This window comes from Bos grunniens, chromosome 9 (genome assembly GCF_055505025.1).
Source record: "Bos grunniens cultivar Pamir isolate PY7600 chromosome 9, Bosgru_T2T1.0, whole genome shotgun sequence".
Classification (NCBI taxonomy): domain Eukaryota; kingdom Metazoa; phylum Chordata; class Mammalia; order Artiodactyla; family Bovidae; genus Bos; species Bos grunniens.
Window position 1 is genome coordinate 86,342,640 of NC_141173.1, and position 14,076 is coordinate 86,356,715.

Genomic DNA, 14,076 nt, shown 5'->3' on the forward strand with positions numbered 1-14,076 from the left:
CTCTGAAGGGGGAAAATATGGTGAGTTATCAAGGAAAATGACAACACATACACACACATCAGTAATGGGGTGAAATGCAAAGAAATCTATCCCATTAGATAGTAAGCCCCCCTGACATCAATCCAAAGTCTGTTTCTCAGGACGTTAATATGACTTCCTCCCACCAAACTCAAGTGATATTTCATGAATTAAATTATAATTGGGAATAATAAGAAGCAAAATAGGTATAAAATAAATATTTTCATTTTATAGGACCATTTTAATACAGCAAAAATGTCTCACTGAGAAATATATATATATATTTAGAGAGAGAGAAAGGAGAGCTTGCCATGACACTCAGCTCTAAAGTCCCTAGGAGGAGAGCATGAGTTCTTAGTCGTTCAGTCGTGTCTGACTCTTTGCAGCCTCAGGGACAGTAGTAGCCTGCCTGTCTCCTCTGTCCATGGAACTTTCCAGGCAAGAATACTAGAATGGGTTGCCATTTCTTTCTCTAGATTATCCTCCTGACCCAGGGTTCCAACCTGGGTCTCCCTCATTGTGGGCAGATTCTTTACCATTTGAGCCTCCAGAGAAGCCCATATATATATATATATATATATATATATATAGCTATGAGCATCAAATGTTTTGGTTTTTCTTTTTTCTTCAGAGAAACACAACAACTTATCAAATAACTAAATGGTCATTATGTTTCAACACAGCTCGGGTTTTTTTTTAATATTTATTTATTTATTGAAGGATAATTGCTTTATAGAATTGTGTTGGTTTCTGCCAAACATTAACATGAACCAGCCATAAGAACACAGCTCAGTTTTAACAAGTCAAATTGAAAAATAGACTTTAACAAGCCACACACACGTACAAGCCTATACATTACAGGAGAAAATTTGTTTTCAAGTACAATGTCCGTTGATTTTTTTTTTTTCCGTTTTCCATTTCATCCCATTTATCCCAATAAAGCTTTAAATAAATCAAGAAAAGTTAAAGAGGGAAACTCTGTTCCCATCCCTTCCCTCCTTTTGTTTGGATTACCATTCACATTTGTCATGAAGTTCGGAAGGGGATTGTGAAGCATAGAAATAACCTGTCAAGTTCCTTCACAGATACCCAAACAATTTAACTTTAGCAACACCCAGGTCTTTCCAGTTCTGCCACTCTCTCGCAGCTGCCTCAGGCAGCCTCCATCAGCCACCCTCCTGATATGACCTCCTCTCTCAGGATAACCTTCCCAGAACATCCATTTGACCAAGAGGAGTGGGGTGGGGAAGAGTCTGTGTACACGTGTGTGTTCAGTTGCTCAGTTGTGTCCAACTCTTTGCAATACACTGGACTGTAGGCCACCGGGCTCCTCTGTTCCTGGAGTTTTACAGGCAAGAATATTGGAGTGGGTTGTCATTTCCTCCTCCAGGAGATCTTTCCAACCCAGGGGTCGAACCTGAGTCTCTTGGCAGATTCTTTACCACTAGTGCCACCTGTCAAACCCTGTGCCCCTAATACTTGGAAATGCACTTTCCCCCTCCAGTTCAAACTTGCTGGGCAATTGCTGTAGATATTTCACTGGACAGTGATGATTCCAGTTAATCGGCCCCAATAGGCTACTGAGGTCACTCTGTCCGAATCTGCCACGTGTACCAGGCTCCTGTTCGGGCACCACTTGTTGAGGTCCTTTAATGGACCAGAACCTGGTGGTCTGGAGTTGATGATAAGAAAGTAAAAGAGAGAGAGAAAGAGGCTGATATTCCTTGGTTTACATGGAAAACCAATAAAGCCCTTGACACAGGGCTTGTGTCGCTCATGAAGGCACCTGGCACCCTCTTGAGGGGGGTGAAGGCACAGTGCGCCTTCTCAGGAGGGTCTTAGAAGCCTAGGCAGGAGAATGAGCACGACAGGTCCCTGCGCTCCAAAGAATTAGCCTGAGAGAGAGAGAGAAAGCAAGACACGGGGACCAAAGCTCTGACTGAGCAAAGGTGTCAAGGCAGATTCTTAACCACTGGACCACCAGGGAAATCTCTTTAAAAAATTTATTTATTTATTTATTTATTTATTTTTCTTCTAGATTTTTTTTTTCATAGACAATTTCCCTGCCACTTTTTTTTTTTTGCTTTTTAATTTTATTTTATTTTTAAACTTTACATAATTGTATTAGTTTTGCCAAATATCAAAATGAATCCACCACAGGTATACATGTGTTCCCCATCCTGAACCCTCCTCCCTCCTCCCTCCCCATATCATCCCTCTGGGTCATCCCAGTGCACTAGCCCCAAGCATCCAGTATCATGCATCGAACCTGGACTGGCATCTCATTTCATACATGATATTTTACATGTTTCAATGCCATTCTCCCAAATCTTCCCACCCTCTCCCTCTCCCATAGAGTCCATAAGACTGTTCTATACATTAGTGTCTCTTTTGCTGTCTTGTACACAGGGTTATTGTTACCGTCTTTCTAAATTCCATACATATGCGTTAGTATACTGTATTGGTGTTTTTCCTTCTGGCTTACTTCACTCTGTATAATAGGCTCCAGTTTCATCTACCTCATTAGAACTGATTCAAATGTTTTCTTTTAATGGCTGAGTAATACTCCATTGTGTATATATACCATAGCTTTCTTATCCATTCATCTGCTGATGGACATCTAGGTTGCTTCCATGTCCTGGCTATTATAAACAGTGCTGCGATGAACATTGGGGTACACGTGTCTCTTTCCCTTCTGGTTTCCTCAGTGTGTATGCCCAGCAGTGGGATTGCTGGATCATAAGGCAGTTCTATTTCCAGTTTTTTAAGGAATCTCCACACTGTTCTCCATAGTGGCTGTACTAGTTTGCATTCCCACCAACAGTGTAAAAGGGTTCCCTTTTCTCCATTAGCTTGACTTCTAACTACCAAAAAACAACCATGTCTTCTCTTGAGTATTTCCAGGTGTTGGTTTTAAATCAACATATTTAAGAAATATGTACTATTAATTAGAACTTTCCAATAATGAACACTAACATCTGATAAAAGCAGGATATTCCACCTAGAAAATGACCTTTGGCAGTGACAAGCTGATCAATTTTTAGGATTCTGTTTTTTATGGTTTAGCTCCACACTCCACCTTAATTTTCTTTGCAATATGTACTTCGTATGTATGTGTGGTACTTTAGCGCAAATGAAATAGTGAAGGGCCAAAAAAGAATCAGTGGAGCTCAGAGGACAGAAAGTATATGTCAGAATTCCTTTGGCACATATTAAAGTCTGATTTTGGTGTAAATTTAGCCAGGTGGTAAACGATGTCATTGTGGTTCCAATATGTTGACACTTGAAGTGACGGCCTAGGAAAATACACTGGGTACTGGGATGAAACCAATGAACTATTTTTTTGCTTTATATTTGCCATTAGAGCATGCGTGCTCAGTCATGTCCGACTCTCTGTGACCCTAGGGACTGTAGCCCATCAGGCTCCTCTCTCCGTGGAATTTCCCAGGCAAGAATACTGGAGTGGGTTGCCATTTCCTGCTCCAGGGGATCTTTCCAACCCAAGGATCCAACCTGTATATCCTACGTCTCCAGCCTTGGCAGGCAGGTTCTCTACTAATAAGCCACCTGGGAAGCCCGTGCTATGAGACGTTTCTATGAAACACAGGGTATCTATATTGTCAAACATTAGGAGGAATTGGAGATTCAAAGTCCTATCTTTGCCCATAAGAAAGAGGGTTTGTGCAAAACGTGAAAGCAAGAGGATTGTGGCAACACAAGATGAGATCCAGTTATACTCTAGAATTCTGTATAATTGCTAAGAATCGATTATAAATTTGGTGTTAATCTACTAAGCAACTATTGCCAAGAAATGTAGATCCTGTCAGAACATGCAAAATATTGCATCTTGCTTGACATTTCATATGGGGAGATATGATTCCAGAAAAATATTTTGAGATCATCAGGAACAACAACAAAAAAAATGTTTCTAAACAGAAGGTGGCTTACTTTATGATTACTTTCACTTTTTTTTTCTTCCAAGGGAGGGAATAAGAGGAGAAAACAGGATAGCAAACGGATATGCCCAAAGACTGTGACCAGGGATGGGCCCTGGCATGCCCCTGGCAGGAGTGGCCCGGGAGGTGAGCTCAGGGCTGCTGTGTCTGTCAGAAGCCACCATCCACTCTCATGTAGATCTGGCTTGTAGAGTTCGAGAAACGTATTCTGGCTTACCATCCAAGGTAGACTGCCCTAGATAGGCCGTGGTACCCAGGACCTCATGTCCTGACACTCACATTGTCTAGGCATGACTAACTGAGAGCAATACCTTTTCCAGTTTTTTAAATGAATCTGTCACTAACTTTTATATTTTAAACAATGAGATATAGTTGAGAACAAGCTATAAAGAAATTTGAATTAATAAGCAAAGAAACATCAGGCAGATGGTATAAATATTTATTCTTTTCTAGCTTTCAGCTATGGCCAATCACTGTTTAACCATAGCACAGTTTTCATGTTTATATAAAATAATTGACTTTCTAACATAGAGGTAGGCCTTTTTTGTATCTTTGTGGCTCTAGCACATGGCAACTTTTACCAACTTTTTATCCAAGGCCCTCTTGGGTATTATTCTCTGTTTAACTTTTTTTTTTTTTTGCCTTCTCTTTATGAAACTATGTGGTTATTTACAACTTTAAGAGAAAAAAGTGACATGATACAATGAACTTTGAAGTAAATCATCCTGGGTTTAAATCCTGACTCAATATCTGAATGACCAAGGTCATGGTATTAAAACATTCTGAGACGAAATTCCCTGGCAGTCCAATGGTCCTCTCTGTGCTGAGGACATAGGTTCAATCCCTAGTAGGGAACTAAATTTTCACAAGGATAACTTTATTGCTTTGCCAGGCAAAGGGGGCCACAGCGGGCTAATGCTCTCAAAACTGTGCCCCCCCCCCAAACATCCTGAGACTCTTCATTTGCAAAATTGGAATGAGACCTTGCTTGGTTTTTGGACAATTAAGTGAAATAAATACGTGAAACTCCTCACACATATTGAGGTTTCGGTCTTCACTGCCACTTCAAACATTTCCACTAATTTCACTATTACAACAACTGCTAACTGCTGAGTGAGTGGAGAATCCCATAAGGAATCCAGGCAAGTCTCTGAACCTCGGTTTCCTCTTCAGCAAAACACAGGTATTAATAATAATGTCTACCTCCCAGGGTTCTAAAGGTGATGAATGCAAACATCTATGAAATTCTAGGCACATGGCATGCATGTGCAGGAAATGGAGTTCAACATCTTTCTGTCTTTTCCCCTCTTCTTAGCCATAGCAAGGAACTCTTCAAGCACTTGCTATTCACAGGCTGGTAGTTCATTCTGATCCTGAGATTAGATTAGAGTCTGCAGGGTTGCCTTAAATGCACTCGAAATTGGATTTGTGTCCAGACAAGATTCACACACTCCTGCCAGGCTTGCTAGGTCTAAATCACTCTTTAGACCGTAGAGGAAGCAAGAAATGTGCATGACACATAAGCATTCCTCTCCTTTCTCCTTTCCCTTCAGAGACCCTTCATGGCCAGTGCCCACATAAGGCTGTAAACACCCCTACACTCTTCCTTCCAGCCTCTGCCTGTGCTTTCCCTCTGTTTGCTCAGCGGGAAAAGAGTCTCACCTCCTACTGCTTGCCATTTCCTGGCCTCTCTCACCATCTCCTAATGACAGACACAAGAAAATGAACCAGCTTTCCATGCCTAAGGGACCCTGTAGTGCTCCCGGGGGCTGCTTGATGCAGGACAAGATGCAGCCAACCATAGCAACGGGACAGTTGCTATGTCCTTATGCTGTTTGCAGAAACAGCCAATTACAATGAAGACATAGTCCCACCACACAGTTTATTATCCACCCAACCTAGGCCATTCATGACCCCTCCTCTCTTGTCCGTGTGCTCTGCACAGCTTCCTTCTGAGGATACAGAAGGCACCCCCTGGTCTGTGTGTGTGCGTCCTAGACTGGGGATTCACATCTTCCATCAGCTTTTGGTGTTCACCTAAAGATTTGGCATGTTTACTCTATTCACACTTTGAGAGTTGGACCATAAAGAAGGCTGAGCACTGAAGAATTGATGCTTTCAAACTGTGGTGCTGGAGAAGACTCTTGAGAGCCCCTTGGACTGCAAGGAGATCCAACCAGTCCATCCTAAAGGAAATGAGTCCTGGGTGTTCATTGGAAGGACTGATACTGAAACTGAAGTTTCAATACTCTGGCCATGAGATGCGAAGAGCCAATTCATTGGAAAAGACCTTGATTCTGGCAAGAAGAGAAGGGGGCAACTTATGATGAGATGGTTGGATGGAATCATCGACTCAATGGACACGAGTCTGAGCAAACTCTGGGAGATGGTGAAGGACAGGGAAGCCTGGAGTGCTACGGTTCATGGGGTCACAAAGAGTCAGACACGACTTAGCGACTGAGCAACAACAAATGGGTTATTCAGGAAAGACTGAGGAATGTCTTATTTTACGCTGTCAGATAGGTTCCAACCCATGTGGCGGAGCTTTTTTTAAATTTTTTATTTTTTAATTGCATCTGTCAATGGTCCCAGAAACTATTTGGTAACAGACGTAGGCAGTATGTACAATAAATTTCAGGAACTGCCATACTTAACATTGGAAGAGAAAGGCCAGGTCGAATTATGGGGTGAGTGTGCCAGGCTAAGTATATCCTAGGGGGCCTTGGATAACTGATCCTAAATGGATCTTTTTCTCTGTCGCAGAATTTTATTTGGTCAAGATGTGCTTTCTGTCTTCTATGGTCCAAAAGCTCAAATCACAGTGAACACAATAACCACTTCTAACTGAGAAATTTCCGCATCTGTTGTTTCAACCTGTGCCTCTTACCTTTGCAGAGCCAGGAAGCAACAGCAGGAAGCTTCCCACCCTAGAGGCCAACGGTGAAGGTCAAGGTGATTCCCAAGGAGCGTAGGCTTGCAGGTGACCTTGAATCCAGGAGTAACATTGCACACGGGTTTATCTAGTTCTCTAGTTGTCACACTAGAGATATGACTCCATCTGCCTACAGAGAAAAAATGGCAGACTTTCCAAGGTCTCACCACAGTGCTTGGCATCAGAATGAGTAGTTGATACAAACCCTTGTCATCAAACTCAAGTGAGGACGAAGTGTGACTTGTATTAGGCTGGCCAAAAAATCCAGATTTTTTTTCCCTAAGAGCATGTGGAAAAACCTGACCCACCTATTTGGCCAACCTGATATTTCCTTTAAAACAACTTTGAGCCCCCAGATGCATCTCGTTTTTGCCTTTCTTGGGCTTTCCTCTCCTTCCCAGGACTTCGCCAGATTTGCGAAGGAGTCCACGATGCCCAGAATGGCGAGGGGCCTTGGTGGTGGGGTCTGTCATGGTCTCACTGAAACCCCGCCACCCAGGCCCCCAGCACTCCCTAGACTTCCAGTAGTCCTGGAAGGACTGCTCCCATGCCCCGCTGAGTCATGAGGATCTTTGTAGCAGCTGTGAGTCCCAGTCCTATAGCTTCTGCTCCATGAAAGTGTTCATTGCTCAGTGATGTCAGACTCTTTGCAACCCCATGGACTGTGGCCCACCAGACTTCTCTGTCCATGGGATTTTCCAGGCAAGGCTACTGGAGTGGGTAGCCATTTCCTTCTCCAGGGGATCCTACTGAACCAGGGATCAAACCCAAGACTCTGGCATTGGCAGGTGGATTCTTTACTGTCTGAGCCACCAGGGAAGCCCTCGTCCGAAGACACACCTGACTCTTCCTCCCCGGAGCACTCTGCTTCCCCAGGGCAAGGCCAGGAACTCACCCTTCCCTGGGAACTTGGAACCTGTCTCTATTCCCAGACTTGTTTCTCAAAGACGTTCTGCTCCTTCCTTCAGATGCAATCTTCTCTTTGGGAGTCAGATTCTTCAAAAACAAAAGCCAGGAAATCCTGCCGCTGGGTCTGGCTTCTGCCATGGTAAGATGAGACACAGAGACAGAGAGGTGAACAGAAAGGATACAGTGAGTGAGAGAGAGAAATAATCCTAAATTCAAACCTCCAAACTTGGTTAGGAGTGTGTGTGGTAGCACTCAACACAGCATTGCACTCCACGTGTGAGACTGACAATTCTTCAAGACAAAGGGGGGTGAACCTTTTACAAGAGAAGACTCTGGTCCTCCACTCACTGTATTTGTGCAACAGAGTGGAAGGCATCCCTGTTCATCCTTTACAGACTGCCCTTTATGTCAGTTTAATTTGTTGGAAAATGTAAACTAACTTTGCATCCTCTTTCTCTTGTGAATTGTTTGGAGATGAGTAAAACTCACTAATACTCAAGAAAGCTCTCACAACCACTCTCTGTGAAAAAGGTGACCAAGACATGCCTGTAGAGTCAGTTTTCTGTTCCAGTGACATTATTAGTTGGGTCAGTCACAGGCCAAGCAGGCTGAAGTAGTGCCGCTCAGTTTAAGACAATGCCATATATAAAACCCCACACTTGTAAACATTCATGTGGCAGATGGTTTTAAAGCAAAAGTTGTTTCCCTCTTATATGGGGATGTGCCTTGGATACCCTTAAGTATCTAGATGCCCTTGAGTTTTTAAAAAATAGGACTTAATTGAGAATCGTGGGTTTGTGTATAGTTTTTCACAAGCATATCTATTTTACAAAAGTAGGTATCCCCATGCTTGGTGAAATGAGCATCAGATTTCACCAGCTGCAAAGAAACCTCTCTGCCAGAGTTGCTTCACATGTTTGGAAAAGTTGCTCGGTGTTCAGATGACTCACCCTGGCCACAAACACCAGCAGTTAAGAGAAGGGCTGAGCTGTGAGGCAGGACCCACAGAACAAGTTCATGGAATAGTCACCCTATGTGTAGCCCTCCTCAGGGCTTCCAGGGGGAGAAAAATACACAAGTAGTTTTACATATTTCTCCATCAAAATCATCTTTCTTCTCTTGCAAAGTAGCTCTTCTTTGACCAGCTTTCCATTTCCCCAGGTCCCTTGGTTTGTCAATATATTTTTTTTTAATATTTAAGCAGTTAATCTGACGAAGTTGAAACTAATCTGGGGCACAAAAGAAATGGAGAAAATTTACCAGAGATAAATAACTGCCTTCTAGGGTAAAACTCTTATAAAAACGAAGCGTTTTAGAAAGCCCTACCCATATTAAAATGAGGAGGGGAAAGTTTTCCTGCAAGAGAATAACTGTCAAAGTAGTTCGTTTCATGTCAGAACAGCAGGATGTTGGCTTCTGATTTCTCACCCCAGGCTTTGGAAGTAAAGCTCAGCGGTTGACCACAGTCTGGTTTACTGTAAAGGGCCACTGCTCATTAAGTCCTGTGTAATTAGAAACTGCAAAGGAAGGACGTGTTGTTAGAACACTCAAGGGAAGGTTTATCAAAAGGCATGCAGTTTGTGCACTTTCATCTTGCTTTTCATCAGAAGCTTTGACAACTTCATTAGGTGTAAATATCCAGAAAACGTTCATTGAACATGTAAAGATCAAACAACCCCAGAAAGAAAGAACTTCAGTTCTTCCAGGTCTCTGCCATCAATCTTTATCAAGACTTTTCTTTTCCTTCTTTTTTCAGCTAGCAAAAATGATGGGTAGGAGGGGTTAAACCTCTGGCCATTAGAATAGTCAGAACTGATTAAAACAGGAATGTCTCATGTCCTAATTACGCCTATGATGACAACCACTGACCCAAGTCTCTGGGACAGTTTAAGGAAGTTATTTCTTCTCCAATCTCTCCTAAGAAAAAAATGTGAGACTATTATATGCACTTACATCTTTATGTGGTTGTTTAAAAATCATGCTTTACCTGTTCTAATAGAGCACACACAGAGTGAATCATGTAGTAGTCGATTTTGGTTAATTTCACCCAGAAGATTGTCAAAGCTTTCTCTCTGACCTTACAACCTTATACTTGCATTCCAGATGTCTACTCTTGGGTCACTGTGCACACTTTCAAGTGAGCTGAAAGGTTCATAGTTACTAGAGTCTGCCTTGAAAAAAGATGCAAGAAGAAGCTGACACCACCCACTGTAGGTTGTTCTTGGCACAGAGACTGGGTGTGGTACACTGGCACAAGGCAATAGGAGTTGTCCTGTCTTAAGTGGCAGTAATGCTAGGGGATACTTTTCTTCTTTGAGTTATATTATTATCTCCCTGAACGCAACATAACTCGATTTTGAATCATAATTATGAGAAATGTCCGCACCCATCTCATCCCAACGTATGTAAATTCCATTTCTCTCAAGACTTCCAGCGAGGAGAGAAGGCAAACCGTCAATATTATGAAGGCAGCTCGGCTGAAATGCTTGTTTCCCTGTGCTCAGTCACTGGAGCCGTCCAAGTGACACGTTTGACAAGGCAGAACACGAAATTTATCCCTTCAATATGGAGCATTTTGCAAGGGAGGCTGAGTTTTGGAGCAGACTAATGGTAAGTGGAACGAAGTATTTAAATATCAAGGGCATCACGCTGGGCATTTTCCTTGTGGCTTTTCATAAAATTAAGATGAAAGGGGAATTTATAATCAAAGGACTGGAGCCTTGCTCATTATTTTAAAGTGAAACATGCCTTCTACATACCAAATGGTATTAGTGATAAATGACTTTGGATGAACTGTTTGGGTGTAAATGTTTCTAATTTTATTGATGAACCATACTGAAGAGCTTGTGGGCATGCAAGACATGACCTTATTGAAGCAACATGACTTGCTGACAGAAAGGAATTATAACATCAAACTAGGCTTTTAACACAGATGAACCATTTCTTGGAACTCTGAGTTGGATGATTTCTTTTGATTTTCCTTAAATATACCTCATTTAGGATTATATAAATACATGTGTATGTGTATGTATATATAATGATCATAATATATACCATAATCAGAAGAGCATGGTAAAGGAGCATACTAGTGTCTAAAGCTAATTTTTATAATTAATGAACTGGGCATATTCAGACCTTCTATTGCCTTTTATGTCACTGAGAACTACTGAGTTGACTTCAAATGAATTGGTCAAGTTCTGAAAGCCTCACAGAATGACACAGGTTCCAAGGCCTTGGAAACCTTGACTGACCATCCTATTTTATAGTTGAGTAAAGTGAAGTTCCCCTACTTGGAGAACCCAGAGTCGGGCTACAAGATCCTGGACCCTAACTCCCAGCACTGTGCTTTCTCAGTTAGTATATCTCTCTGCTCCATGGTATAACATTTTATTGGGTTTTATCTTTTCTAATGGGATCTTCCCTGGTGGCTCAGATGGTAAAGCATCTGCCTATAATGCGGGTAGACCCGGGTTCAATCCCTGGATTGGGAAAATCCCCTGGAGAAGGAAATGGCAACCCACTCCAATGCTCTTGCCTGGAAAATCCCATGGATGGAGGAGCCTGGAAAATCCCATGGATGGAGGAGCCTGGCGGGCTACAGTCCATGGGTTCGCAAAGAGTCGGACACAACTGAGCGACTTCACTTTCTTTCACTTTTCTTCTCTATGTGAATTTGAACTTCATTGGAAATAGAAGATTCTGTTGCAAAATTTGGGATTTTAAAAAACTTTTTATTTTATATTGGAGTATGGCCAATTAACAATGTGGTGATGGACAGCATATGGACAGTGAAGGGACTCAGTAATATATATATACATGTATGTATCCTCCCCCAAACTCCCCTCCCATCCAGGCTGCCACATAACATTGAGCAGACTTCCTTGCTCTATCCAGTAGGACCTTGTTGGTTATCCATTTTAAATACCGTAGTGTGTACATGTAAATCACAAACTCCCTAACTATTCCTTTCCCCATCTTACCCGCTGGCAACCATAAGTTTGTTCTCTAAGTCTGTGAGTCTGTTTTTGAAAAATAGGGGACTTTTAAGATTGGAATAACAAATTCTCTTCTGGTGGCAGCAACGTGACCCCCCTGTCCTTTTCCTGTCAGCATGTCCTGTCTTACCTTCTTTTATGACATAAAGTTGACTCCAAGAACAAATTAAAACATTGCTTTTTGAATAATCACTTCTGTCCGTTAAAGAATGCTCATTGTGCCTGGTGTCTTGGGTTTTCATGCTGTATCTCAGCTGGCAAGCCATGTTGTATATCTTTGGAGAAAGGAAGGTAAAAATTACTATACTGTTCCCAGACATAGCTAAAAAGGCACAATTTTGAGATTAACAGTCAAGCTTTTGAGACATCCAAGTCATTCACTTAGCAAAGCATATCAGTTGTATTCTGGAGACTGAACTATTTCTATGCTCTTGTAATATTTTGATTGTTTAAATGCCTTAGTTTTTATTAGGAGCTCATTTTGACAAGCTAAAAAAAATTTTTTTAAGGCTTTTTGCTGCACGTTCTCAGGGCAGGAAGGGATATCTCTGCTCCACGGGGCTAGGAGCTGAGGGAGCAGCAGGCTCTGATGGGTTCCAGGGTGGGTAAGATGCAGGTATTGGTCCTTCACACTCAGACACCCCAGGCCCTCACCCAAGGAGGTTCCCAGGAAAGATACAGTCAGTCACATGAGAGAATATCAGAACTGTTCAGAAAACACCTATCATGCAAATAAAAGCTCACCTATTGTTCTGTTCAACCTTGATCACTCAAACTCCCATTTTGAAAATTCTCTCCTCTTTTGGAAGTTCTTCAGTCCCTGGCTCCGTCTTGGCCACTGCATATTGTCACCAGTTCCCTTGGCAAGTGGGTGGCCACTTACCGTGAGGCCAGCAGCCCCCAAGACTGCCTTAGGTTGCTGGCAGCTGCTCACCAGTCTCTCCTTCCTTCCAGACTGTGCCATAGGTGAAATACCTGCCAACTCAGGCAGCCAGGAACAGGGAAGGAGGGACTTAACCTCATGTGATCCAGTGGCTACTTGGAGGCCTGTGTGCATCAACAGAAATGGAGTTTGGAGTGCTTGGTGCATTTTCACAGTGTCTTTCTATCATAATTAATGTGCCCAATGTCTCTGTGGTCAGCAGGGTGTTATCTTAGTTGCGTTGATGGTGAGACATAATGATGGGACGAAGAGACGTAATGATGGGCTTGGCGCTCTCTGAGTGTTGAGCAGTGTGAGAGTGAGAAATAGAAGGCTCTACCATCAGAAGCTGGTGATTTCATCCATGATGTTGGACATTGGCTCCCAACCTTCTCAGCCTGAAGGGCCAGAACTGTTCCTCCATGGATAATTCCCTCGTTGTTCTTTGTTCTTAGTGTGTTTGAGTTTTTTTTTTTTTTTTTTTTTTCCGTGAGTTTTTCCTTGCAGGCTGCCTTTGTCATTAGAAATTCTCTACCATGCTGGATATAAACAGAAAATGCTTCTCTCAAGGAGGATAATAGCAGCCCCTGCAAATTTAGATTTAGGAGCTTGTCTGTGCAGCTTCTGGAGAAGGCAATGGCACCCCACTCCAATACTCTGGCCTGGAAAATCCCATGGACGGAGGAGCCTGATAGGCTGCAGTCCTTGGGGTCGCTGAGAGTCGGACACGACTGAGCGACTTCACTTTCACTTTTCACTTTCATGCATTGGAGAAGGAAATGGCAACCCACTCCAGTGTTCTTGCCTGGAGAATCCCAGGGACAGGGGAGCCTGGTGGGCTGCCGTCTATGGGGTCGCACAGAGTCGGACACGACTGAAGCCACATGGCAGCAGCAGCAGCAGAAGCTGTGCCACTTCAAGTCCCCAAGGTTGTATGCTGTTCAGGGACAGTTGGTAGACCAGGTCCCTGCCCTGAGCACAACTTAGCACAGTGGTTCTACAGGCCAACTTCAGCAAGGATGGATGAAATATGCGGATGCAGTCAGCAGTGGGCGCTATGTACACATGCATACACACACACACACACACACACACACACACACACATACACACACACATGTTATTTGGGGGAAGTCAACAGTAGTAACTGGCTCCGGAGTCCTGTGTGATCATTACCACCCACAAACCCCAAACTGTTTTTCTTTTTTCAAACCTAACATCCTCATTTATCCGCATCTCCATATGAGCTCAACTGAACAAAGCATCGGTCAAGTGCTCACTGAGTCTGGCTTCTGTACCTACTCTGCTGTTTCTGTGGAAAACACAGGGGAAGAAGACACGCTC

At 42.9% G+C, this 14,076-nt stretch overlaps 1 protein-coding gene across 3 annotated transcripts in view; it reads left to right on the plus strand.

Moving 5' to 3' along the window:
- The window catches only part of SASH1 (SAM and SH3 domain containing 1), a 586,122-nt gene that overhangs the window by 228,079 nt on the left and 343,967 nt on the right, over nt 1–14,076 (plus strand). The window contains exon 1 of one of the 3 annotated variants that reach the window (XM_086318211.1): nt 10,279–10,425. The exons of 1 other annotated variant lie outside the window; for it this stretch is intronic. In XM_086318211.1, the coding sequence (XP_086174337.1) occupies nt 10,381–10,425 (45 nt within the window). In that variant the 5' untranslated portion in view covers nt 10,279–10,380. Of the gene's footprint in view, nt 1–10,278; nt 10,426–14,076 lie in introns of those variants that run through there. One more of the 3 variants, XM_086318217.1, reaches the window with a different exon arrangement.